The 25,498-nt window shown below is 42.6% G+C and overlaps 1 protein-coding gene across 1 annotated transcript; it reads left to right on the top strand.

Annotated features, from left to right (window-relative positions):
• The first annotated feature begins 1,763 nt into the window (after positions 1–1,763).
• LOC127773564 (pyruvate, phosphate dikinase 1, chloroplastic) lies at positions 1,764–20,891 on the top strand. The gene is made up of 21 exons (XM_052299668.1): positions 1,764–1,910; positions 2,027–2,297; positions 13,130–13,186; positions 13,286–13,519; positions 13,632–13,769; positions 15,220–15,382; positions 15,500–15,735; positions 15,920–16,048; positions 16,343–16,522; positions 17,133–17,270; positions 17,458–17,622; positions 17,757–17,918; positions 18,058–18,147; positions 18,325–18,463; positions 18,830–19,007; positions 19,160–19,289; positions 19,572–19,700; positions 19,946–20,083; positions 20,258–20,335; positions 20,425–20,516; positions 20,598–20,891. The coding sequence occupies exons 2-21, from the start codon at positions 2,073–2,075 to the stop codon at positions 20,638–20,640; spliced, it is 2,844 nt and encodes a 947-aa protein (XP_052155628.1). The 5' UTR covers positions 1,764–1,910; positions 2,027–2,072; the 3' UTR covers positions 20,641–20,891.
• Positions 20,892–25,498: the final 4,607 nt, after the last annotated feature.

Here is a 25,498-nt window from a genome sequence, read left to right as displayed (position 1 = left end):
TTCCTCCTCTTTCCCCCCTTCCTTCTAGGCTGGGAGGCTGGCAGTGGCCGAGAGGAGAATGGCAGCGGTTGCGATGCCCTGGAAGGATGGTGGACGACAAGGAGAGGAGCGGTGGCTGCGGCGGACTAGAAAGGCTCAAGCTTGAACTGGAGCCCCTACCCTCGCGGAGCTCATTGGCAAGCTGCATCATCTTCCTCTCCTTGTCAAGCTCCTCCTACGCAATCTTAGCCTCCCGTATCATCTTCACCGCCTCGCCACCCCTGCCAACCATGCCGCTGGTGGCAACGAGGCCGCTCCTCACAAGCTCGTCAGACAGTTGTTGCGACCCTACTAGTCCACCATGACTGTTGCCCCTCTCCTCGTGGGGTTAGGTCACTTAGGAGTATGTCTCTCTCCCTGTCCGGCTTGCAGCATACATGTATCCGCGCTTTGCTCGCCTGCGTGCACTCGCCAAGCGATGACTCGCCCTCCCTCGTTGAGGCCACGGGTGCTAAAGCAGATGGTGACGCCTTCTTCGCACACCTATGTCACCACCATTTTCGTCTCCACCTCACCACTAAGCGCATCCACCTCTGTTGGTTGCATCGACGTCGCTTCCCTAGCTCCTGTCTCTAGGTCGGATCCTATTCCTCCTCGGAGACCGAAGCTACCGCAACCATTGCTCGGTGGTTAGCGAGCGTGGAGCTGTCCTCCCCACTTTTGCGTCCTCGTTCGCCACCACAGCCATGCTTCGCATGGTGATGTCTTCTCCTTCAATCACCGCTAAACTCAGTGCAACCGTTTCTACCCTAGCCCCGGCCGCCGCTCTCATAGAGGTGAAAGTTCATTTACATGTAGGTCCCACATGTTTTATGTTTTTTATTTTTCTTTTACTGATTAGCATGCCATGTAAATCAAAACAACAATCCATAGTGTTTTAAGTATTTTTATTTAATACGTGAGATGGAGTACAAAAACGAGAGATGCAAAGTGAACTTGCTAAATTTTTGGCGACACATTTTCTAGTTGATTACAGTCGCTTGTTGAGCCATTGGATCGGTCATCGGATTCGTGCTAGCATACTTAATTACGGGTAACTAGTTGTGCTTCATAGGTTACAGGTCGCTAATTAGCGGTCTACTGGAGAACTTTGCTACTATTTTTTTTTCACTGCATGCACTCGATCAAGTATGAGTATTTGTACCGACCAGCGAAACACATATGTAATTAAAGTATAAATATGTAATTAGTATATATTAGTAGTATATTTAGACAGTAGTTACACCCTACTTACACACCACTTACATATGTAATTAGTATATAATTTTGTAACTTATATATGTAATTTTAGTACTTACATATGTAATTTTGGGACTTATATTGTAAATACACTAAAATTACATATGTAATTTAGTGACTTACAATGTAAATAATACCGACTAATTTTTTGTGAAAAATATGGTGCCATAAATATAGCTACCCCCGAACTTTATTCCTTCTCTGTGAGATATCAGTGGAAACGCTCGGTGGAATCGGGGGAGTATTTGGGAGCACGCGCCGACGCGCGCGTCGTGCGTGCCGTCGTCTTTGTCGCGGTGGAGCGGAGCGCGCCCACTTGCGCGCCTGGGCCGGAGGCGGGCGCGCCGGGGGTTCGGGAATCCCCTGGAGCCACACGTAAAGGCGCGGGCGGGAGGGAGGGAGGGGCCAGCTAGGATAAGGCACGCGCGGCCGCTGCGATTGGGGCGCTTGTGAACACCGGGGCGCCACGTGGAGAGGACGTTACACTCCAGCCGCCAAATTTCCACTCCCACACCCGCGCTCCCCTCCCCTCTCTTTTCCGTGATCGCACCTCGCCCACGCGCCCCCCGCCACACACAATCTCTGCATCTCTCCAGCTTCGTTGGAACTCGCGAATCTCTCTCCGATACCAGGTAAAGCAGCGAACGACGTCACGCACGACGCTGCTCGGTGGATTTCGTTCCTTGCTGGGGAAAACCATGCAGAGACGAAGGTGAATGATCTGCTTTTGTGTACTTGCGTTTACCAGGTGAAGCGCGAGCTTGGAGTTGGAGGGGAGATCGATCAGGGCCAGGATGCCGTCGGTTTCGAGGGCCGTGTGCGTGCAGAGGGCGAGCGGGAATAACGGCAGGAGGTGCAGAGATGGGGCGGCCGCCGCCGGCCGCCGATCCGTCGTGGCGCAGAGAGCGCGGCACGGCAAGCCGGAGGTCGCCATCCGCTCGGGGTCCGGCGGCTCGGCGCGGGGCGGGCATTGCTCGCCTCTCAGGGCAGTGGCGGCGCCGATCCCGACTACCAAAAAGGTAAACCGTGCATGCCGCAGCTCCTCGTTCGTTCGTTGGCTCGCGCGCGCGATTGCTGTGTTTGACACACCGTTGACTCTCGATCGTGCGAGCATCTATCACTCACTGGTTCGACTCGCATGCGTATTGACGTATAGGAGCTCGGAACACACCATCGTATAGCTCACGAGGTAGCACTGTAGCGGGGATATGCGTGGTTGGCCAGCCCATTGAGCCACATAAGGCCCATTTTTTTCTACACACTCGAATTCAATCCGGCCCTATGGTTGGCACTGTCTCTCATTTATTTATTTACTCCTTTATTTAGAGGATGCGCAGATGCATGCGTTCAACATCTTTTAGGGACGGAGTACATATTTAGATTCACACGTGTGATATTGGAAGTGCGGGCTTGTGTGACGCTGTATCCTTGCACTATAAAAAAACATCTCTGCTACTAGTAGGTCATAACCGGCATCATTGTTGGTTTTTAAACTGGCAGTGTGCTACCGACAATGATACGATTGGTTTAGGGTGTGAACCAATAGTGATATATGGAGCATAACTGTTAATTCTACTTACAAACAAACATACAGTGATTTTGAACGCTCCAAAAATATATATGCAATGCCAATAGATTTGTTGATTTGCATTCACCGATCCAACAAACAACTTCATTTCATTCATCAATCTAACAATCAAAAGTTTGTAACAAATTCACTTCATTTCACCAATCCAACAATGTGGTTTCATTGATTGATCAACAATAGAATAAAGTGTAACTTTGGTGTGATGAACAACAGCTAGCAGAACAATTTCTTTCCAGAAAATTTTTATTGCATCATGCAGCTTCTAAAAATAGATAAAAGATTGCTCATGCATCTCTTCTCCTCATCACCTTCAAAGATGTAGAAGGTAGCAGAGGAGCACATCGGTTGATAATAATGTAGATGGCACTGTTAGTTGATGTTGTTGAGCTTGTGTCCCTGTTGGCAAATCAAGTAAGCACAACCCCCCTCCCCCCACCCTCCATAGGATTTGGTCCAAGCTTGGGATGACCAGATATAATTCCACATAGCCTCATCTCTATCGCATGTTGTTGTTAAACATACCATGCGACGTCCGCCTCCATTGCTTTGTAGGTATTTGCCGCGTTGGACAGGGACCGATGTCATCGAGATCCACTCTTAATCCTGAGAGTATGAAGGCATGGAAGGGGGCCTCCACCACCACCTGCCTAACGAGATTGAGGTGGTGGCCTATGGGCTAGATCCCCCTCCCCCTTCCAAGCAGCAAGCTCGTGGCATGCCATCCGATCAAAGGGGAGCAAGGCGGTGGCCCCTTGTTCGGAGAGTAAGGAAGTGACGGCACATCAGTTGGAGGGTAGAGAGACGGCACACTGTGCATGAAGAGAGAGGGAGGGAAAATACCAACAGTGGTACTATCATTATCAATTTATATCCTAAATTATATGTAAAAAGAGTACAACTACATGTTCTAAATGAGATAAACCTGCAGATATTGGAAATGATGCATTTAGGTCCACATGATGTGATGATAGTTGTTCTTTGTTCAGTTTGGTTAGCATACTGATAGATATCGACAACATTTTTTTAAAGATAATGAAAGCTACAGCCAATTATACATACAGAAGTTGCTAGTCAAATCACCGCAAATTACAAGATCACAGCTTGACAAAAACAATAAAGCAACTTAGAATATCAACCTAAGGACATACACATAAAACACCTATTGCTAAAATTCATTTATGATTAACAAGAATCTGTATAACCAGGGGTAGAGATGGGAGAAGACTGCTAGGGCTGCAACCCTACTCTAAGTCTAAATATCCATTAGAATTGCACTATAAAATTAAAAAAAAATGGGACAAAGTTATGTAAATTATATTAGCTGACCCCTAAGCTTAGAAGAATTCTGGTTCTACCATAGCATAACCATTTGTTTTGGCTACCAATGACTCTTTATAAAGATTTTCATCGATTAGGGAAAAAGGAAACAAAAGTATGCAAATAAATGATAATAAATCAACTCTCTAGTTGAGTAGCTAGGCTCATAGGTGCAAACTGCTGAAAGCTTAATCATTCCATCATTTGGAATCTTGGGGGTAAGACAAACTGTAATGACTCTATCTATATAGAGCTAGTGACTCCCAATCAATTTGGTAGGCTTTCTAGTTACCTTAGATATTTCTACTTTTTATCATGCACTTCACAGAGGCATCTCAGATTCTGGATTGCCAAGCCCATGGTTTCACCAAAACCAGAAAAACAGATACAGTTATATGCAAAGATTTTTTTTTTTCATCAGTCCCAGACTTCCAGTACATCAAGAATGTGAACGGAATCGAGCCTGGAATCCATGGTGAGACAGGGACCGAATTCATCTTAGCAATCTAGCAACTTGATTAAGCATTTAAGCCGGTAAGCTCGACCATTAGGCAAGTGGACAAGGTTGTGATCACGCAAGTAAATAAAAACTATAGGATTTAAGTACTTTTCGCCGCGGCTAAATCCAAGTGATCACGGGCCCTTTGACAGCAATCTAGCCAATTAGCACGGAGGTGTATCAACACATGCATGAATGGAATATATTTCTCCCTGGTGCAGAGAGGTTCATTTCACTTGACATCATCACGGACCTAAGCAAACATTAGGGGCATATGCTACGAAATTCTTGTCTGTCCATCAAATGTTTGGTAGCAATAATATTCCCATGTTCACTCGTGCATATTGCTAATTTTGTTGTTTTGTTGACGTTTAACTCAAATCATGGTTTCTATAAGTTACTTGATGGTATTTTGAGGAACTACCAAATCATGGTGAATCATATATGATCGAACTACCAAATCGGCCGACAGTGCAATATACATGGTTCTGTTCTCTGGTTTTGCCCCTAGTTCAGCCCATTTCTAGTTAGGGCATAAGGTGTTTTCTTTTAAAAGAACCAGGTGATTCTCCGCGCTTTGCTGCGGGAATACTAAGCAATATTCCGACAATCATGCTAGGTGTAAAAAAAAAAAATGAAATATGATGGTTTATTAGTACTTATCATAAAACAAACAAATGATAAATGTGATTTAATTTAATGTAGAACATATTGATAATTATATGTTAAATATTACAAAAATGATAGATATAATTGTTAAAATATTGTGAAAATGATGTAAGGGGTGATGATTAGATATACTTGCATGTTGATTTGTATAATTAAATAAATTATAGATTATAGATGATGTTGTATGCTTGCATGAGGTTAACTATATAATTATTGCTAGTGGGTAATGATGTGACATGGTTACATGTTGAGTTTTAGGAGTTAGTGAGCATCAACTTTATAGTAAGATAGGATTATTATTACCTAAACAACATATCTCGATCCTAAAATATAGTTATCTGTAGTTGTTACTCTATATTTTGGGACATAGAAAATAATAGCAAAGCATTTATAAACTTATTTGGTATGGCATATTAATATAGTAGGATAGCAAATTGAACTAGCCCTAAATTAGCTTTGCCAATATTTAACATCAAACTACACAAAATCATTTTATCGAATTTTTGGGTTGCCAATAGTTTGAGAAGTTTATAATATTGGCTAAAAGCCAAACAGAACCTTAGTTAATCGGAACTATATTTTTCGTGATCTAAGATAGTTGTTGTAGAAATGAATGTTGCTACACAAATCAAGACGCTCTAGGTATATGTGATACAAATAACATAAAAATATATCGTCATTCGTGCTCAGGATGGTTCTGTTCAAAATATGCTGGAATTTGTCAGTTCCATGCCCTTCCTATTAGAGCCGCAAGAATGATTTTTTAAAAGGACAAGAACAGAACCGGTTTATACTGTTTTTTATTCTGCATTTCAGTTCTGGGGGTGTCGTGCGTTTTTGTTTGCTGCAAAAACAGCCATCCTGCATAGGAAACCAGAGTTTCAACTGCCCACAGATTCTACCGAGTATAGTTAATTAGTGGTAAATTAATTCTAACTAGGACGGAGGCCCTATTATCAACGTTGGCGTCTTAGCGACAGGAAGACAAACACGGTTATAGGTATGTATACCTTGTCTCAAGTAAGTCCAAAGATGTTTGTTAATTGTTATGAAATGTAGGCATGGTTGCGATGAGATTACGAGACCCATAGTCTTCGTGGTTTTATGGGGGGAAAAGTTATGTCCAAATGCACCAGTTTACTCAATATCCTAAGCTTGAAACAAGCTAAAATACCGTATATTCTAACAGTCGAATGTTTTAAATTATAATAGATTTAAACAAGTGATCTAAAATAATAATAATAATAATAATAATAATAATAAGTTTTCTAGAAAACTTAATTTTTTTATAGCGTGAGCAAATAATCTGTTTTAATAATCCCGTGAATAAACTGATTCGTTGCACACTTACCACATCATGCCTATGTGATGTGGTTTGGCTACAACAGAGATGACATGCACAAAATAAGCAGGTCAATCTCTCTATCTTTCTTTCCTATCTAATTACAAATGTTGTTCCGGTTGTTTAGTTTGTTCTCTTATATAAATATGTTTTGTTAGTTTTTATGACCAATACTGCTTTTAATCCTCATTAAGTAGCATATAAATTACTCTAATATTGTTGAACATCTATTATATTATTACGATAACCTTAAAAGAAGACATTACGTTTGTTGTGAAACTAGAAATTTTCATATTAGTCTGATAAAAAAAGAGTTCAAATAAAAATACAATTTATAAATAAAATAAATTCGAAATAAAAAATAAAGAATATTGAAAAAACACTTCATTAAAAATCAACATTAGAAAAATAAGAGTACAAGTAAGATTGCAATTCAAAAGTAACAGAAATTCAAAATAAAAAAAGCAATACTAAAATAACATTCCATATAGAATAAGAGATTAATTAAAATTTACAAATAAAAATAAATAAGTTAACAAAACTAGAAAATTAAAAATAAGAGTTCAAATAGAAATAAAATTTAGAATAACTAAAATTAGGAATAAAAATAAGAAATATTAAAAAAGACATCTAGAACAAAAACACCAGATTAATTAAATTTTAAAAAATAGGTTAATTAAATTTAAAAACAAAAAGTAAAATAAATACTGAAATTAAGAAAATAATATGAGAATTCAAGTAAGAATACAACTTAAAAATAGGTGAAATTTGAAAATAATAATAAGTAATAATAAAAAATAGTCAGCGTAAAATATAATATGAGATTAATTAAAATTTAAAATTAATAAAATAATTCCAAAATTAGAAAATAAAATTTAAGTTTAAGTAGGAATATAATTTATAAAATTGAAATTAAAAAGAAATATTGAAAAACATTCCATCTAAAATACAACGGTGGCAAATGACAATAAATAAGAGATAGCAGGTGAACCGTAAAGGAGTAGGATGATATCGTCTAATGGGACATATAATATAAAAATTATAAAACAAAGCCCCAATAATGATTATATTTGATTTTTAGAATCCTAATAATGATTAAGAGTTGTGGCAGATAGTTAGGATCACAGCGGCTGACATGACTTCTAGGATGTAAAAGAATAATCCAACAATGAATTGGTTTAGCTTTTCAAATACTAGTGAGAATAAAGAGAAGGAACAATAAACGGGCTGTAAAGAGTACATAGATAGTGTTTGATATGACTTCTATAAACTATAAAACAAAACTCAATAAGATAATAAACTTAAAAATACAAGGTAATCAAGATTTTTAAAGAAGTCATGACAGATCGAGCAGACAAAGGAGTAAGGAGGTGATGGTTGGTGTGACTTTTAAAAAATATAAAATTAGGAACCCGATGATAGTAAGGTTCAATTTTTTAAAATTCTAACAATTTTTCTAAAAAAATAATGTGTAAACCAATTTAGATAATTTTATATGGGTGTTAGCCGTATAATTACGTGGGCCTCCCACCTAGTTTAATTAAGGTAGTCGTTTTTATGTTGCTTTAAAAGTAAGGGACTACCTATACATTTGTTGACAAATTTTCTCCTAAAAATTTGACAGATATAATTATAGTACAACCGTAGTGTGATTACATTGTAACTTATATGTAATTACACTGTAACTTGCATGTAACTACAGTGTAACTTGTATGTAAGTTTCATGTAATTTTGAATGGTTAGATCTATTACAAGATTTGTTCTGGTGAGGAAGAAAAAAATCACAGCACACACATGTGTGAAAGGATTTGTTCCCACGACCTCCATTTTATCGAAATAACATGTTACTGAGAGATTTTTGAAAGTTATATACAAGTTACATGTAAGTTACAGTGTAATTACATGCAAGTTACAGTGTAATTACACTACGATTGTACTGTAATTACATCTGTCAAATTTTTGGAGGAAAATTTGTCAATAAATATATAGCAAATTCGTAAAAGTAAATGTTAAAGTTTGATTACTCTAGGTTTCCTGCTGACTTAGGAAAAAGGTATTAGCAAACAATACGAGTTAGGAGTACAAAAGGCTAGGCAATTGATTTTTTTTATATAAAAAGTAGTCTAGTTTGATTTTGCTTTAGTTATACTACTAAATTCCAATAATGGGGGAAATGGGTGGTTCAAACGTGGCAATGCAAACTGGCTGTGGCTGAGGCAATGGATAATCCTATGATCCTATCCCTTACCATCTTCTAACCTAGAAGTGCACTTGGAGTTGCCCAGGTAATGAAAAACATGCAACACGTTTCTTATGGAAATTTTCCCCTTGGCAAAATTTTGACATGATCCGATAGCTTAATTTTCAACAAACAAGCATCTTTTTCATTGTTCATTTGTAAGAAGAGATTATGGGTGTGTTTGAGAAGGAGGGGATTAAGGAGATTGGGAAGATACGTAAAACGAGATGAGCCATTAGCATATGATTAATTGAGTATTAATTATTTTAAACTTCAAAAATGGATTAATATGATTATTTAAAGCAACTTTTCTATAAAATTTTTTATAAAAAACACACCGTTTAATAGTTTAGGAAGCGTGCGCGCGAAAAACAAAACTATCTTTCTCTCTTTCTCCTGCGCTCGAACGCAGCCTATGTCGTTGACATATCTTCCAGCTCCACTACGTAGAACGAATTTACTGCTTGTATTAGTCGTTAAAAAAATTTACTGTTTGTGTTTGAGTCTTAAAAAAAAGAATTTACTGCTTGTGCTATTTTTTCTTCTTTCTTTGTCGCGCCGATCGTCTTTAGTTTTCACTACCCGCACATGCTGCGCCACGATATAGCGGCTATAGCTAGCGTGGCTGCGTGAGGCCGGCTCGCGCACTCGTGCGGTTGCACGTGCCGCGCCGCGCGGTGCCCTGTCGCGCTAACGCCGTGCGCGCGCGTGCGTGCGTTAGCTGCGCCGCCGCCGTGGAGTGGAAGCGGAATACCAGCCTCCGCGCCCGCGGGTTTTCCACCTTTTTTCCCCTTCCGCGCTGCGTCCGTCCAAAGCCCATGACGCGCGCGCGGGGCCGCGACGCGACGCGATGCGTTGCGCGCAGCCGCGCCGGGCCGGGCGCGCGTTGATCGATGGTGCGGTGGGTGAACGGTGGTGATGCCGTCGCGCGCGGCCACGCGTCGAGCCAGCCCGGCCGCGCGGCAGAACTGAACAACGTACTATCAAAAAGGCCACCAGATGCAGGTGGCCGGCGCCTCTCGGCACACGGCACTAGCTCGGCTCCGGCTTGTCGTCTCGCGGTGTTCCACGACCTCACCCAGCAGCAGCCTCATCGTCGCCGTTTGACGAGCGGCAACCTACGCACATACTCTGACGACGCGCGCAATTTCACCTTACGTTTGCATCAAGGCCTTTGGGAGAAGCACAACTCCTCGTCGAGAAAATTATACATACATGGACTGCATCTTTTACCCTACAACATATATATACCGATGCCAAAATTTAAATCTTAAAATTTACTTTTATAGTTGATTTTGAGGTATTTTATTGTATTTTTACATTAATATTTAAATCACTAAAAGCACATTTATAAAATTTTTAAAGCCTACTACGGCACTCTCTACTGATAATCAGTAAAAAACAATCAGAATCGTTGATTTCTTTTAATTGAAGTGCTTCAGATTTAATACGGAGGGGCATTATTGTAAAACAATAGGTGTGATGGGGTATAATCATTATTTAGTAATGACTAAACCTTTTTTCTCTTTTTTTTTCTTTGCTTTTTGATGGAATATAAGCGATGTCAATGCAATGGATGACCACATATCCATCTAGACGAAAAAAACATAAATGACAAAGTTACCTAATCACTATATTAGTAACATACTAATTTACTCTTAATAAAGAACGATCCAAACATTTCTACCGGTAGTACAATACCAATAAAGAGCACCGAAACATCACTCAAAGTTTTAACCATAATTTATTTATACGCTAATACGCTATTTGACGAATTATCACTAATTGGACAACCGATGCTAGCCATGGATATATTTTCGGTGACACAATTATCTACGATATTTGCCTGTTGAGTACTACGTGTAACACGATCCTAAGTATGTGCGGCGTAGTATAGTCTACCTGTCACTCTGAAAAACGAGGCACCTGCAGCACAGCGAATTGCCAACTCCTTTTCCCCCAAAAGGCACGCTCGAATGTGGTGTCACGGTCAAGAAACGATCGTTCACTGTCGCAAGAGGGTTACAGGAGTAGTAGAGAATCATATCCTCACGGCGACCAGCAGGGACGGACCAGACGTGTAGCTGAGCTGCAAATCCATCCCGCGATACGCGCAGTCACACGCACAACGGCACAAGCAAAGACGGGTCGGGAAACCCATCCTGCCACGGCGGACGTGGCTATCCGTGTCGTGCGTGGCCATGGCGTGTGCTCGCCTCGGACTCGTCTTATCTCTCTTGCAGGTAGCCCAAAGTGTCCGCTTGCTTGGAGAATTTTGCGCGTTCACACCGGCAGAATTATTATTTTTAGCTTAATCAAACCGGCCATGTGATCCCTGATTATTTTTCTGTTTTTTTAACTCACCAAATTTATTTCAAATTAGAAACATATTACATGGTTAAGCTTACATTTGAATGAACTAAAGCAATCTTCAAATCTTTCGCAAAGCATCTTTTACTAGGATAGGCTAGGTGAGATATGTTGTGACAAACATGAGCTGGATCGATGCTATAGTTTGTACACACCTTTCTCATATAAAGAGCGATAAAACTCCAAGGAAAAACAGATTAGCACTTTTTTGGGGCCATCCTAATGCAAAGCAAGCAAGGCTTATATGGCCTGTGCTTTTTTGCTTTAATAAGCCTTTTAGTCCCCTTCCCTAGTCTCATGAAGTTCATGGCACCAAACACCTCAACAAGTGGCAAATGATGAAATGATGTAAATGCACAACTACTTTATTTTGGGCTGGACGTGTTGGTTCTCAACTGAACCTGCACCGCTATCAGACAGTGTACATAACGCAATCGCTGAGCAAAGGAAACAGAAAGGCTACTGCCCAGCGCCATTTTATTTGGCCATTTCTGCTGCAAAAGCTCTCTTTATTTGTTTCTGAATATTTGAATGCCAATTTGGCGAGACCAATTTCTAGAGAGTTTCCGTGGTGGCAAGACAACCTGGTACTTATTGTATAGTGCTTTCCTTTTCGAGTTGATTTTCCATTTGCATTTGCAAAGATTTATATAACAAATTTGAGTATAAAGAATACATCAGTGATGAAGTGGCGTGACTGGCTCAAATCGAGCTAAGAGAGATCACTCGAGCAATAATGAACCAGTTAGCTTCGTGAGTGAATCAGAATAATGGATACGTTACTGTCTAGTACATTGCTACTGATCCTTGATGCGTGTGTTTTGTGGTGATAAGTTTGAGCCGTAAAAGCAGTGGTCGAAGCTAAACAAAACAACACCATCAAACCAATTTTGGAGTTTTATCTGGGATATCATGCGTGGTAGTGGTATTCTTGGATGCCTTTGGTGACATAATTTGTTGTTGACCCCAACTTTTTTTAAGGACAAAAATGTTTGTGTCAACACTAGTGTTACTATGTGCCCATGTCATATGTACACTGCTTAAGCGGTGAGCACCAGAAACATACAACCGATGAAGCGTACGTTGCTCACACGAGCAAAAAGTAACTTTGGTGTAAAGATATTTGGCTCTTCTCTAGTTTGTTGGAGCACATTACGTTGCATTTTCGACCTATTATAAGTCACACTAACCATTTTATACTTTCATGATCTGCTCAATTTCGTGCACACCTCCTGTACATGTTAATTTCTCTCTAGTGCTAATTAACGATGGGCTCTGCACAAACTCCCCTGGTTTTGATACAGACAAGTCCAATTTTATTCACGCTTAAAACTAACAAAGCTTGCATTTTATCTATAACACGTCTAATTTCTTGTGGGCACTGCACATATTCCCCTGGTTTCGATACAGGCGTATCCAAAATTCACTCACACTTAAAAGCTCAAAAAAGCTCTCATTTTAATCACCACACGTCTAACAAATTTCTTGTTCACATCCACAGAAGAAGCTATCCATGCTGTACTTTACATTGCAGTATTAGACTTTTTATACTACTTTTACATTACATTATTAGACCTTTTTTTAACACAAAAATCCACCTACCCAACCAATTTTTTGCCGGGCTGGTCCTCCTCCCCCCGCATGAGCCGCCCGTGCGATGACGTCTCCCGGTGGGTCACACCGTCACACACCGTGCTATAAATAGGGGGGCTTGGCCTCTCCGCCATGAGCACCACACTTCACCAGCTTCGCTTTGCACAAAGCCTCAGTGCCTCACTGCACTTGCACCGGTCACTAATGGCTCCGGCTCAATGTGCTCGTGTGCAGAGGGTGTTCCACTTCGGCAAGGGCAAGAGCGAGGGCAACAAGGCCATGAAGGACCTGGTAAAAATAATCGCTGTTGATACGAGATGATGATGTTATGAACTTGGAATTTTGATTGTTTTTTACACTGGTTTTGGTTGGTTGGGGGTGTGTGTACAGCTGGGAGGGAAGGGGGCGAACTTGGCGGAGATGGCGAGCATCGGGCTGTCGGTGCCGCCGGGGTTCACGGTGTCGACGGAGGCGTGCCAGCAGTACCAGGCGGCGGGGAAGACGCTGCCGGCGGGGCTGTGGGAGGAGATCGTCGAGGGGCTCCAGTGGGTGGAGGAGTACATGGCGGCGCGCCTCGGCGACCCCGCCCGCCCTCTCCTCCTCTCCGTCCGCTCCGGCGCCGCCGTGCGTATCACTTACTTATATTTACTCTCTCTCTTCCTCTCTGCCACGCCGGCGATGTGACAGATCGATTGATCTCCGTTGCTGATCGATCCGTGCGTGCGTGTGTGTGCAGGTGTCGATGCCGGGGATGATGGACACGGTGCTGAACCTGGGGCTGAACGACGAGGTGGCGGCGGGACTGGCGGCCAAGAGCGGCGACCGCTTCGCGTACGACTCCTACCGCCGTTTCCTCGACATGTTCGGCAACGTGGTACGTACTCCTCATCAGATCACACTCTCCCGGCTCGCTGACTCGGCAGCTAGCTGCCTAGCTCGTCGGAGCTCACGAGCTTAATTTTACTTGTTCTCTGCTACTTTCGTGTGCGTCAACACTGCCACGGCTGCATCGACGTGGTGGGTAAGTTATTTATGCTGCGTCAGCGACGCGACGGTGGTGGCTGCGGATGCGCATACTTTTGTGCGTTGGGTGGGGCCCGGTTCTTCCGTCTCATCCTATGTGGGGGGAATTTGTCCGCACTAGAGTCACTCCTACTTCCCAAAGCTTATTGTTCTTTTGTGGCTCTATTTTACTATTAGAAAATGGGGAATAATTTTAGTAGTATTTGACTTTAGAAAAGTTACAAGGAGAATATTTTAGTATTGTGTCAAGAAAAAAAAGGAAAAAAACAAGAGATAGTATGTCCCTCTCGATCGTATATGCGATTATGTGCTAGCAAGGGATTAACATGGAACTTGCTGTCAATATTTGATCTCCTCGTACGAAGAATACAAGATGTTTTCTTAGGAGACCTGTACGGCACTATTGCCGTATTTTGACCATAGTTCTTTAATTTTATTGGAAAGGATGACTGGTGAAGGCGATGGGTGGTTAGCAGTACAATTTGACACTCCTTACTAGCTCAGCTCACATATACTCCTATTTCATGTAATAATTAAATTAATCAGTACAGGGTCCTCCAACATAGTACCTGATAACATCTGCAATATGGAAATATCTGTCTTCCTAGAAGTTCAAAGACAAGTTGGTTGCTACTCCAGTCATACAACCAATTACTTTTTTTTCACCTATATTCATCAAAGCTTATTTTTTTTGGAAAAAATGTTCTTAATTTTATTCTTTTTTAGCAAATTTAATTTAGAGTAAAAAACAGTAAGTTTTATTATATTTTTCAAGCGCACCGTTCACCACACCGGTCTCGGCGGTCTGCACAACTTTTGCCCTTCGCTTGGGGTGCGCAACCGGTCGGTCGGTCACCTTGCACCGGACCGGACCGGTCCGGTCGCTGGAGTCGAAGTGGTTCGAACTCCACTGCGCCCCGAGCCCTCGACCACCTCCCTCCTACCAATCCCAGCCATGGTTCGACTCATCACAAGCGCCGCCGCCGCGGCGGCGGCGGCGGCGGCGCGGAGGAGAGCGCCCTGCGGACCGCGCCTGAGCCCATCATGGATGCTAGACCTATACCAGCTTCGATTGCCTTGGCCGCGATTCGCTGGTAAGATAAGGCCAGAGGGTTTCGGTAGGATGTCGCAAGGATGAGCCGCAGAATCGTGAATTTGTGATGGGTGTTAGTTGTTACTCAATAGAGGGGAATTTTGCCTTTATTCAGTCCAAAAATTGGTTACAGGTCATGAATGCTTCCTGGTTCTTGAATGCTACAGAGATCAGTTCTTCTTAGAATTTTTTTCTCTCTCTTTTCCAGGTCATGGACATTCCTCATGCACTGTTCGAGGAGAAGCTCGAAGCCATGAAAGCAGTCAAGGGGCTGCACAACGACACTGACCTGACTGCCACTGACCTCAAAGAACTAGTGGCACAGTACAAGGATGTCTATGTTGAAGCTAAGGGAGAGCCATTTCCCTCTGGTATGCCCATAAAGTTTCACTCTTCGTGATATCTGAAATTAATTAGTGTTTTGATGAAACTGAGCCTTTTCTTTTGGCGTCTGAATGCTAATGTACTGTGTTGTTTGCTTGCCATAGATCCCAAGAAGCAACTGCAGCTGGCCGTGTTGGCCGTGTTCAACTCATGGGATAGCCCAAGAGCAATCAAGTACAGAAGCATAAACAAGATCACTGGGCTGAAGGGCACTGCTGTAAACGTGCAGACCATGGTGTTTGGAAACATGGGGAACACCTCTGGCACGGGTGTGCTCTTCACTAGGAACCCAAGCACTGGAGAGAAGAAGCTTTACGGCGAATTCCTTGTGAATGCTCAGGTATGGCTCACACCCTGTTCCTCCTATTTGCATCTAGCTGCTAACTGTTGCACACCTGTGGTTTGTGTGTTTGAATCAATGTATGAGCAATATGTTTCCTGCTGATCGTATTGGGTTATGCAAGCGGCGATAATTCATATATACCCGAACGATTTCTTATAATGCAATATTATTTCTTCTGCAGGGTGAGGATGTGGTTGCTGGAATCAGAACTCCAGAGGATCTTGATGCTATGAGGGACCACATGCCGGAGCCTTATGAAGAGCTCGTTGAGAACTGCAAAATTTTGGAGAGTCACTATAAAGAAATGATGGTACAATATTCTAATTTGCTTTATGCATCAATACCTTATTAGATAATGGGATTAAGGCAGTTCTAGAGGCATAAGTGTCCTACTTTTCCCTCAAACTGAAACTTAGAAGGAAGCACGATCGTCTGATCATATACTCGAGCATTGTTTTGGTGATATCTCATTACCTCCAATAGCTTGCACACAGAAATAAGTGATTTGAAATGATCTTGATCATGCTCTTGGTTTAGCAACTAGGTAATGTGCCTCCATTATTTTTTTTTTGGGAGACTAACTTAATTTTCATGTATAATGCAGGATATTGAATTTACTGTTCAGGAAAATAGGCTTTGGATGCTTCAGTGCAGAACAGGAAAGCGCACAGGAAAAGGTGCTGTAAAGATTGCTGTAGACATGGTTAACGAGGGCCTTGTTGAGCGCCGCACAGCACTTAAGATGGTAGAACCAGGTCACCTGGATCAGCTTCTTCATCCTCAGGTATTGTATAACTTAGAGGCTCTAATGGTCTATAAACTCATGCACCACATAAATGGACACATACAATTTCATAATACCTCTGTTATCCCAAAATGCCGTGTTGCTCTTTTAGAACAATTTTGTTGGGTTGGTGTATTGATGTCATAGAAGTTACCACATCGATTGCGTGCTTAGAATAAATCAGTTAATACTTAATAGTAAGCTAGAATAATCAAAGAATAAATGTGTGTTTGCGATCTATTAGTGAAATTTGATACGCATGTCTGCTTTAATTCTGAACATCAAAATCTTTATGTTATATTTTTCCACAAAATAGGTAGAGTGTTTGTTACTTGAACTCTGAGCATTTTGAATTATTTGGAATGATTTTTAGCAAACAACAGAGATTATCTCATTATGTCTTGTGTAGTAAAGTATAATACTATTATCATAACTAACAAATATCAAACATAATCACACAAGTATTGATGTTGGTAACTGTTGTTTTAAAATTTTGTTGCCTGCTAGTTTCTGCACAGGTCTTGGACATTGCGTACTTGAGTTTCAGTTCACAACTAAATTAATGGCAGTTATTGATATCTCACTTTTAATCTTTTGTTATGAAAACCAGTTTGAGAACCCATCAGGGTATAAAGACAAAGTTATTGCCACGGGCTTACCTGCATCACCTGGGGCTGCTGTGGGCCAAATTGTATTCACTGCCGAGGATGCTGAAGCATGGCATGCCCAAGGGAAAGATGTTATTCTGGTACGTCCTGATCATCTGTCTTTCTAGGACAAATTTGTTTGTTTCGTCCATATTAGAATATTAAACAGCTGTTTATAGGAAAAAAATAGATTTATCACAGCTTTATTCAAGCTGCACTTGAAAACTCCACATTGCATCGTTGCATTTGGTGTATCTTGACATTTACCTGTCCATTATGAATGTAAAGGTGAGGACAGAGACCAGCCCAGAGGATGTTGGTGGCATGCATGCAGCTGTTGGAATTCTTACAGCAAGAGGTGGTATGACCTCTCACGCTGCTGTTGTTGCGCGCGGATGGGGCAAATGTTGTGTGTCAGGATGCTCAAGCGTCCGTGTAAATGATGCGTCCAAGGTGATTATACTAGATTCTTGCACCACACAAACATTTAAGAGTTCTCTTATGTACAAAGGCTGCCTTTCCCACATCGAGTTTGCAATTACCATTTTATACTGCAGATAGTTGCTTAATTTGCTGTGTCTCTACAGATTGTAGTGATTGAAGACAAGGCGCTGCATGAAGGTGAGTGGCTATCGTTGAATGGATCAACTGGTGAAGTGATCATTGGCAAGCAGCCACTCTGCCCACCAGCCCTTAGTGGTGATTTGGAAACTTTCATGTCTTGGGTGGATGAAGTTAGGAAACTCAAGGTAAGCAAAATATGTTTCAAGTTGAAGTCAGCTGAAAAAGGGACATTAGTTTTATTTACTCACTAAGGTCAAGGCTACCTAGTTCTGTTACACCAGCATCAATAAAAAATGCTTATTGTGAGTATGTTCCATGTTCTAGGTTATGGCAAATGCTGATACCCCCGAGGATGCAACAACAGCCAGACAGAATGGGGCAGAAGGAATTGGGCTATGCCGGACTGAACATATGGTGTGTATTAACTTTGTTTGTTAATGCTCTTTTTTTTTCTTTTTTTTGCTAGGATGATATGTGCCTGAACTTTTTAGTTGAGTTTAACACTTAGAAGCTAGATTCATGGATGCAACTCTTCTCTTCTAGTCAATGCAGATAATTTCATGCCCTCTTCTCTTTTTCTTCTCTTCATAGTTCTTCGCTTCAGACGAGAGGATTAAGGCTGTCAGGCAGATGATTATGGCTTCAAGTCTTGAACTGAGGCAGAAAGCACTAGATCGCCTTTTGCCTTATCAGAGGTCTGACTTTGAGGGCATCTTCCGTGCAATGGATGGTATGCGAAATTTTTACCATAATAATATATATGTCTTGATGAATTTAGATGCACTAGTGTTTAATTGAAGGAAACAAAAACAGTTTTGCTTTCTTAAATATAAGTTAATTGATTGTTCTAGTGTAGATGCAACGTTATAAATTTGCAAAAGGGATGCAATATACTTTTAGAAGATTGCCTATATTATCTTAACATATTATGCATCATGTAAGTTAATGGGCACGATTCTGCTATGATTCTTCTTTTATGGAAAGGGGTACATTGATGGATGTATGATTCATTCAACATAGTCTTAATTCATTGCATCTTGCACACAACATGCTTGGTCATACAGGCGTTTAAAAATGGTTTTTTGTTGCATTCCAGGGCTTCCGGTAACTATTAGACTCTTGGATCCTCCACTTCATGAGTTCCTTCCAGAAGGCCATGTTGAGGATATGGTGCGTGAGCTATGCTCTGAAACTGGAGCAGCTCAGGATGATGTCCTTGCAAGAGTAGAAAAACTTTCCGAAGTAAATCCAATGCTTGGTTTCCGTGGGTGCAGGTTGGTTTTTGCACTTTGCTATTCAGTGTTGAATTAGGTCTTTCCTTTTCCAGAGCATTTACTTGGTTATTGTCCTACTTTATTTGAGGTTGCAGCAACAATCTACATTTGCATCATTTTCCTTTACTAATGCTGGGACCACTCAATTTCAGGCTTGGTATATCATACCCTGAATTAACTGAAATGCAAGCCCGTGCCATCTTTGAAGCTGCTATAACCATGACCAACCAGGGTATTCAAGTCTTTCCGGAGATAATGGTTCCCCTTGTTGGAACTCCTCAGGTATGTGTTTGCTTTCTTCTTTTCATTCATAGTACCTGACTTGTGTAATTGGCTGTCTGTGAAGGTGCTGCAATTTAGATGATAACTTATATTTACATGAATTCCAATTTCTAGAATCATGCAAGTATTAAATCACGTGTGTATGGAACATTGACTTCATCCGGGAAATGGTTCATTCCATTTCTTCATATTTACCTTCTTTGATGTTCTAATATATTTGATTACATTGTTCTTTTCGGTTGGTTTTCAAACAATTGAAATTTGAGTATTTTGCTGTGACAGGAATTGGGGCATCAAGTGGATGTTATCCGTCAAATTGCCAACAAGGTGTTCACAGACATGGGAAAAACTATTGGCTACAAAGTTGGAACTATGATTGAAATTCCCAGGGCAGCTTTAGTGGCTGATGAGGTAAGAAACAACTGATAACTCCCTTCTTTTTTGAAAATCTTCAGTATGGTTATTGTCATTCAACACGTAGACAGAACTGTACATGCAACATTGCTAGTAATAGAATCTTGGATATTACCCTAAAGGATATTTTGATCTTGAAATAGTGAATGATTATAAAAATATTCAAAGTTCAAATGATGAGTTTATGTTTTCTTTAAACCTATAAGCTGACTGTGCTGTGTTGGCTGCACATTTATTGACAGATAGCAGAGCAGGCTGAGTTCTTCTCCTTTGGAACAAACGACCTCACACAGATGACATTTGGTTACAGTAGGGATGATGTGGGGAAGTTCCTTCCCATCTATCTGTCTCAGGGTATCCTCCAGCATGACCCCTTTGAGGTAAATTTGTACAGCCAAAATGGCTTCCCTTGATAAACACCCCTATTTCCCAACATTTACAGATGTGAGCAACTCATCTGCATATTCTTTTCCCAACTCTCGAGTCCTGACTTCTGATTTGGTGCAATCTGACCAATTTCTATCATGTAACATACCTGTTGATGAATATATTAGGTGCTTGATCAGAGGGGAGTTGGGGAGCTGGTTAAGCTGGCTACAGAGAGAGGCCGCAAAGCTAGGCCTAACTTGAAGGTTAGCCTTTCACTGGAGCTTAGAGGGCATCACCTTGTATAGAATCCATGGTTTCTTATATTGAAATGTTTTTCTTTTTTTGTAAACAGGTGGGCATCTGTGGTGAACATGGTGGAGAGCCTCTGTCAGTCGCTTTCTTTGCGAAGGCTGGGCTGGACTATGTTTCTTGTTCGCCTTTCAGGTCGGTTGAGTGATGAAAATCGAGAACTCTACTCATAAATTCACAGAACAATCACTAACTGTTATTAACTCTCTTTGGCAGGGTCCCAATTGCTAGGCTAGCTGCAGCTCAGGTGCTCCTCTGATGATGACGCCCTTCTCTTTACCGGCAACCAGATCGCCTGCTGTTGGTGCACCTGGTGAAGAATAATAAATACATAGCCATGGAATGGTGGAAACTCTGCTGCCTGTCAAAGGCGCCGTTGTATGTAGTATGCATGTTCGCATGTAAGCCTATGTGGTGGTAGTTTTCTGAAAATTTCGCTTGAACTGCCATGGTAATGTACCAAACAGCGATGACGACGAAGAATCGAATAAAGGTGGTGATTACCTATAATCCAAGTCCCTGCATCTTCTTCTTTCGATCGCTCTTCTCCTGAGTTGAAATGTGAAATGGTAGCATTTCATCCTACAACATAGTAAGCCAAGTTGTTGAAAACCAGCAGTTGATTGATCATATCCAATGGAGATGCTCAGGTGTGTGTCCTTGGTGAATTAATCACGAGTTGAAAGCTAGATCATCATCATCTTCATACTGGAGAGGAATGACATGAGTCAAAGATAGATCACATCCATCTTCATTGAAGGAGGAAGGACACTTCAATCAAAGCTAGCTGACTGGCTGGTCCTTAGGATTGAAGGAATTTTTGGAGGAAAAGCAGAGGAATCCAATCCAATGGAATAATTCCTATGAGTCACTTAAGGCCCCTTTGATTCAAAGGAAATTCATAAGAATTTCAAAAGGATTTCCTTCCTATTGGATTTTTTCCTATATAACCATTTGAATCAAAGGAATAAATCTTACAAAATTCCTATAGAATGCATTTTCCATACAAGTTTTGGAGGAAATTTAGGGTCCCTTTGAATCACAGGAATGAAAAACAAAGAAATAGGGAAAACACAAGATTGTAACAGGAATGGAAGTGTAAAACAGCGGATTGAAATAACACAGGAAAAATACAGAAATGACCGTTTGATTGGACCGTAGGAAAAACGTAGGAATCATATGAGAGACATAGACTTAAAAGGAAATTTTCCAAGAGCTTTGAGCTCTTGCTAAGTTTTTTCCAAAATCTCCATAGGATTGTCCATTCCATAGGAATTTCAAAGGATTGTACGTGTTTGCTGCTAGTGTGTCCCCTTGTATAGAGAGATCAGTTCATGACTGTATTCTTGTTTATTTTTTTAAAAAAAAGGTGGACCCACCCATGGAACTTTCTCCCTTCAGGGATCGTACGTACCACATATACTACAGACTTCTCTGTAGAGTGCTTTGACCCATCCCCATTAAACTTGCAACTTCCTACTCACCTAGAGTTCAAACTTTGTTTCAAAATAAATCAATTTTTTTCCTCTTATAACCTACCATCATCTAAAAGGGTTTTATCCCAGTAATACCTCTTACTGGCACACTCACCACCTCTTACCTGCCCACTCACCAGTCACTAATACTACCTAGAACACTTTTAGTAATTTTCTCTCGCTACTTAGGGCCCCTTTGAATCAAAGGATTTATATAGGAATTTCATAGAATTCAAATCCTATAGAAAATTTTCCTATTTGGCCCTTTGATTCAAAGGATTGAAGCTTTCCAAATCCTATGAAATTTCTATGGAATGGCACATTGCATGTGGATTTTGGAGGAAATTTAGCAAGAGCTCCAACCTCTTGGAAAATTTCCTTTGAGTCTATCTTTCTCATCCGATCCCTGCGTTTTTCATGCGCTCCAATCAAACGACCATTCCTGTATTTTTCCGTGTTTTGCAATCCTCTATTTTATACTTCAATTCCTGTCAGAATCCTATGTTTTTCCTATTCCTCCGTTTTTTCTACCCTACGATTCAAAGGGGCCCTAAATTTATATGGCATTTTAGAAATCCGTTTATTTCGGGACAGATAGAGTAGGCACTTATCATGCACTTTTTCTCTTCCCTGCATTGGCAGTGGGGTGTGGTGGGCGAGTGATCGAGTGATGGACTGATCAGTAACAAATGCTGCAGAGCAATAGCATGCAAAACTCCGTAGTGGCACCGATGTGCATGGCATGCAGAACTCAAACGTTGCAGGTGTAGGCACGGATAAGATATAAGACCAAACTAGACGAGCAAAGCTGCCAATTCCTCTTTCTATCGCCTCTGTTGATTCCACATTGTTGGCTCTTTGTTTCTTTCTGGAAAGAAGGCCATTGTTATATGCATTTTGGAGTTTTTTTTATTGAAGTATTGTCTCAACTGGATTTTTTTTTTGAAACCTAAGGCGGAACTTTGTTCCACTTTTATATTTAGAAGAAGAGAAATGAACAGTTTATAAGGAAAACCGGGCCCGAAAACCATACAACTGCACGGTTAATTACGGAAAACCGGCTAAAACCCACCACACAGAAGAAAGCAAGAGATCTAGCTACACAACTAGCAAACAACGGCGGAGTCCAAATGTAGAACACCATTGCCAAGCTAAAACACAAAAGTGGCCCAAACAGCTCCAACATCACAGAAGAGGTGTTATCGTTGCCGAGCTAGCTGCCCAAGCGACCCAGTAGCGCCGACTTCACAACCGCAGTGACACTGAATCTGCGAAAGTCGCCAAAGCGTAAAGCAACTCCGACATCCAACAATGGACATCAGCCAAACCACCAAAGAGACACTTCCTTCACACGGTCAGCACCAACTCCTTGGAAGAGACTGCAACTTGTCATCGTTGCCAAGCATCGCCGCACCCCATCAGCGAGCAGCTCCGACTTCATTAGCAGAAGCAACCGAAGAGCGTGTCGCCCACCACAAAAACGAAGCGGACCCAAGGAGGCGAAGGCCTCGCCGAACGTCAAGGTATGAAAGCTTTAGAACCGAAAAAGACCATCCACGGTCGTTGATGTATAGGAACTTCTCCGAAGCGACGCCCCCAAGGAGGACACGACGCGTAACGTCGCCGCCGCTTGTCCGAAATCGGAACAAGGTTTTCACCCGGAGATTTGTGGGGAATATGAAAGAACGCCATGACGATGCCTCCAAGAAGGTTAACGGCGCCCAAGAGCGTCGTCGTCGTCGAACCGGCCAAAGGCACAGCAAGGCTTTTGCCAGCGTCTTCACATCACTCACAAGCACCCCACGTCGACGACCATGGAATAGACTATGACGTCTCACAAGCAGTCATACCTCGACGTGATCAAACACGTCAGCGCATCCACATCCACACATCGCGAGCAGGAGGCTCACCACCAACGAGCAACCCTGCCGGAGCCCGCCTCGACTCCGCGCAGCCGCCGAGCTCGCCGGAGCCCTCCCGAGCCGTGCAACGCCGCCACACGCAACCGCCGCCCACGCCACGCCCGCTCCCGGTCTCCTCCTTCCCTGCCGCCCAACTCCTTCCCCGCCTTCATATGCTGCCGCAGGCGTCGACGCGCCGTCTGCTGCACGGCGCCACCGTCGCCAGCCATCACCACCACGGCCGTCAGCCACCGTGGTCCGCCGGTCGTCTCCATGCCACCGTCACCAGCCGCCGCCGCCAGCCGCCACCATCACCAGTCGCCGCCAGCAGCCGCCGCCCATCCAGATCCGGCCGGGGTGGTGCGGGTCCGGGGGACGGAGCGCGCCACTCGGCGCCAGGCTGGAGCGAGACGACTATGACGGCACGGCAGAGGTCCCTGCCGTGGCGGCCTGGACGCGCCGTGGTCCGCTGCCGACGTCGCCAGTCGCCGTGGTCCGCCGCCGTCGTCGCCACCGTCACCGTCAGTCCCCGCCGCCGGCCACCCCCCTTCAGATCCGGCCGAAAACGGCGCGGATCTGGCCGCCACCACCGCCGCCCCGGACGGCTCCCCCAGCCGCCGAGCGTGGGGAGGGCGAGGCGAGACCCCGCCGCCGCCGTCCTTGCGGCTCCGCGGCTTTGCTGGCACCCGCTCGGGCGGCGGCGAGGTGGAGGAGGGGGCGGGGGGAGGAGGAAAGCGGCGGCGCGTGCGTCGCCTCCCGAGCCGCCCGGGGGAGGGCGACGCGAGGGCTATTCGTCGATCGATGGGGCCTAAAAGATCTCAACTGGATTTTTACTTGTTGTTTGTAAATATGGTCACCAAACTTTGATTTCTCGGATATATATCGCGAAACATGCATCGCTTGTGCACGATTACTAGCAATACAAAAGAGGAAAACTAACTCCACCTTTCCCCTACAAGACTACAACATCTAAGCACTTTCCAATAAAGCCATACAAATGGACAACGAATGCCAACCAATGCCACATAAATAGGCCAATTCTTACTTACCTAGTGTAAAAAAGGAAGACCGACTGGATACTGGACCTTTGCACATCGCTTAAGGCATGACGTTGCCAGATAAAAACCAGACAAGCGTACAACTAGTTGGTGACACCTTTTTAGTCACGCCACAACACGATCGGAATCCACCTAAAGTTCTGCAGCGTATGTAGTCTCCAACCACCTTGATCTTGAGAAGCTCCTGATCAAGATGGGTTTATAGATCAAAAGCAGCTAACGGAGCCGATTCAGACAAATAGGGATAAACACCCGTCTTGTGGGCGGAACGGAATGTTTTAGGGACAAACCTACACAGATGACTCGCACTCTCGCGGCGAAGACGGACAACTTTCAAAGCAAACCAACGAAGATGGATGAACTAGGCTGAAAACTAGGCAAAAAGTATATGTGATATAGAAAGAACGATTCAATTGACTAATTGCGCTGTTATAGATTGTGTGCCTCAATTGAACTGGCCATGGCGACTACAACAAAAACCTCATATAAAGACACTTTTGTAGAGGTGTTCTGCAAATTGCCTCTAAGATCTGGTGTTTTGTAGTGTAGAGACACTTTACACAGGCACTTTGAAAATTGCGTAGAAAACTTTTACTTTAGAGACACTTTAGAGATATTTTCAGCACATTTTATTAAATTATATCTTGTAGAAGTATTCTTTCGACACTTTAAAATGTACCTGA

The sequence above is a fragment of the Oryza glaberrima genome, chromosome 5 (assembly GCF_000147395.1).
Source record: "Oryza glaberrima chromosome 5, OglaRS2, whole genome shotgun sequence".
NCBI lineage: Eukaryota > Viridiplantae > Streptophyta > Magnoliopsida > Poales > Poaceae > Oryza > Oryza glaberrima.
This window is presented reverse-complemented; position numbering and strand designations above follow the sequence as displayed.

Coding starts and splice junctions, on each gene's coding strand:
- LOC127773564 (XM_052299668.1), top strand. CDS start 2,073: ATGCCGTCGGTTTCGAGGGCCGTGTGCGTGCAGAGGGCGAGCGGGAAT. Junction 13,520..13,631: donor CCGTCCGCTCCGGCGCCGCC/GTGCGTATCACT, acceptor GTGTGTGTGCAG/GTGTCGATGCCGGGGATGAT. Junction 17,919..18,057: donor ATGAAGTTAGGAAACTCAAG/GTAAGCAAAATA, acceptor TCCATGTTCTAG/GTTATGGCAAATGCTGATAC.